The sequence below is a fragment of the Grammomys surdaster genome, unplaced genomic scaffold (genome assembly GCF_004785775.1).
Source record: "Grammomys surdaster isolate TR1022 unplaced genomic scaffold, NIH_TR_1.0 308853, whole genome shotgun sequence".
Taxonomy (NCBI): Eukaryota; Metazoa; Chordata; class Mammalia; order Rodentia; family Muridae; genus Grammomys; species Grammomys surdaster.
In genome coordinates this window covers 42,099-44,857 of record NW_021625909.1, presented here as the reverse complement: position 1 = coordinate 44,857, position 2,759 = coordinate 42,099, and the positions used below count along the sequence as shown (strand labels likewise).

The 2,759-nt window shown below is 41.0% G+C and overlaps 1 protein-coding gene across 1 annotated transcript; it reads left to right on the top strand.

Annotated features, from left to right (window-relative positions):
• Nucleotides 1-981: 981 nt before the first annotated feature.
• LOC114616178 (beta-defensin 14) lies at nucleotides 982-1,957 on the top strand. Its single transcript, XM_028761695.1, has 2 exons — nucleotides 982-1,062; nucleotides 1,712-1,957. Exons 1-2 carry the CDS (start codon nucleotides 1,005-1,007, stop codon nucleotides 1,852-1,854), a joined length of 201 nt encoding a protein of 66 aa, XP_028617528.1. The 5' UTR covers nucleotides 982-1,004; the 3' UTR covers nucleotides 1,855-1,957.
• The last annotated feature ends 802 nt before the right edge of the window (nucleotides 1,958-2,759 follow it).

Below are 2,759 nucleotides of genomic sequence, written 5' to 3'. Positions count from 1 at the left end.
AGAGAAGAAATCAAGCTTTGTCCTTCTTCCCATCCTAGGTATCCCAGTATTTTGAACCCAATCCTAGAACTAACATATCCAGGACCTTGACTCCACTATAGTTGGATTGACACATTGCAACGGCTGGCATATGATTAATAGCTGACTGAATAGATTATCAATAAACATAAAATGGTAATAGAATTCCTCAATATTTATGTGTATTAGTCAAGAATCTATTGATTCTTCAGCTACTGAATTGATGCCTAGTAGAATTAACTGAACCTTGGTCTTCTTTAAAAGCTCCTGGGTAAAGAAAACCTAGAAGTCTTCAGTGTCTTTGTAAGCTTCTCTGGTTCAGAGAAAAGATGAATATGTATGGTTCTCTCTCTCTCTCTCTCTCTCTCTCTCTCTCTCTCTCTCTCTCTCTCAGTGAAACACCCCAATTCATGAATCTAGGTAGTTTTCAGACAATGATGAAGTACAAGACAGGTTTTATTTAAACTAGAGAACACCTATAGCAAAGGCCTTTCTATAGAGTCCAAGTTTCCTCTTGTCTTTACTATCTAAATTCTAGTTCTGTCTTTCAATTCTGAATATGTCCAAAGTTTAACTGATTTGGTTCTCAGAAGACTCTCAAGTCTCTTTTGGGATTTTAGATAGCTACAGAAAGCATAAGATTGTATTCAAAGTGAATTCAGTCCTAAGCTACATGTCCTGGGGCTATCCCTAAAAAGTAATGTCCGTATCAGTTCTCTCTGTACCCACAGCCAGAAATTGATCTGGAAACATGCCCAAGATGACATCAAGAGAGTCCCAACAAGCTTGACTACACCCAATAGTCTTACACCCTGGATGAGTGGGTGTATTCTTTGCGGTGAGAGACACTGGAAAGACACGTCAGGAAATATGTCATACTGTCATCACAGTGACATTACAGGAATTGTAATCATGGCTTACCTTGTTATATAGGTGGACAAGCACACGTTTTGGCCCAGTCTCAGCTTGTTGGGAAGCAGTCAGCTATGAGGCTTCATTATCTACTATTTGTATTCCTCATCCTGTTCTTGGTGCCTGCTCCAGGTAAGAGGGGTTGGGAAATAAGGGGTGGAAAGGGTTCCTAACATATAATTTAGCCTGATCTTCTCTGTTCTTCTGAGTGAGCATGAAATCAGGTGGATTTGCTGAATGGAAAACAAACATTACCAATGGCTTCCTCCAACAACAATCAGTAAGAGTCTTAAAGCAGGCTTCTGTGTCCATCCTGTTGCACTCTTAAAAGACTAAATACTTCCACAGATGCCAACTCTCCACTCACCTCATCACTGGAATACTATTAATGAGACCATAGAGAGCTGATGTGTAATTTTAATTCTGACAGAAATGAACAGTTTGGTCTGATAACCACAGCTATCTATTCCAATGGGCTTAGTGGTTGGAGGTAGAGAGAGAGACACGCTGGGCTGCTTGAAAGGTACTAGGGACAATGGTAGACTCAATCCCCAGTTCTTATGTGAGGATTATAGACCAGGCTACTCTGTGTGTTCACAGCTGAGACGCAGCCCATAGAGACATTTGTGTGTTTCCTGCTTAAATCTCCTTTTAACTTTACTTGCAATTTTATAGAAAAAGAGAAGCAAATGGAAAACTAACTTGGTGATGCACAGTTTGCTAGATCCAATGTCTATCTAACACTCTTTTCCTAAAAGATTTTTTCTTTTTCCTCTTGCAGGAGATGCATTCATCCCAAAAAGCCTCCGAAGATTTTTCTGCAGAGTAAGAGGCGGCCGGTGCGCTGTACTTAACTGCCTTGCAAAGGAAGAACAAATAGGTCGATGTTCTAAGAGAGGTAGAAAATGCTGCCGAAAGAAGTAGAAGACCCAGATTCAAATCGAGAATGCCACCTTTGTGCAGGGTGAGGGTGGGGGAGGTACTCCTGGGAATGTATAAAAGTAAAATCAAGTTAATATATATATATTTTTAAAAAACTCGTAGCTTAATCTCTTTGAACATTCTGTTCATTGTTAATAAATAGGCACCTCAGAAAGTCACTAGACTCAGTATGATTTGAATGAAGTGACATCTCTGCCTTGGCTCCCAGCATACCTAAGTTTATTTCCCAAGGCCAAGGATGTCAATAGGATATGTGTGCATGTGTGTGTGTGTGTGCATGTGTGTGTGTGCATGTGTGTGTGCATGTGTGTGTGCGCATGTGTGTGTGCACGTGTGTGTGTGCATGTGTGTGTGTGCACGTGTGTGTATGCATGTGTGTGTATGCATGTGTGTGTGCATGTGTGTGTGCAAGAGTGTTTGCATGAGTGTACATGTGTGCATGTGTGTAACATGTATATAGATATTGTGGCTATATGGAATGTACATACATATAGACAATCCATAATTTGTACATTTTATACTCCATTGAAAGTGGAGTTATTATCTCCTGAAATAACAATGTTGGGTCTTGCTATAGATATTTTGAACTTTCTGGCCTTCTCCCCTTCTCCCCAGATCCATTTTCCTGAAACTAAAATGTTAGTTCACCCCAGGCCAACCTTAACCCCTTCTGAAACTTTTGCTCAGAGAAACGGGATTTCCTGCTGCCTTGGCCTTTACTCTGGTGCTTCCTGCCTGGTACACACTCCACCCACATATTTCTCAACTACAACATACCTCCCAGGAGCTGTCTTGCAGTCTCTTCTTCCTCAAAACAGCAAGCTTCCCAAATAGGAGCAGTCTTTTTCTAGATGTGCCTGCCACAAAGTCTACGTCCTCTATACGAC

Bases quoted from the DNA above. Each gene is read 5' to 3' on its own strand.
- LOC114616178 (XM_028761695.1), top strand. From the start codon at position 1,005: ATGAGGCTTCATTATCTACTATTTGTATTCCTCATCCTGTTCTTGGTG. The intron at 1,063-1,711 runs GTAAGAGGGGTT...TTCCTCTTGCAG, and splicing joins GTTCTTGGTGCCTGCTCCAG to GAGATGCATTCATCCCAAAA.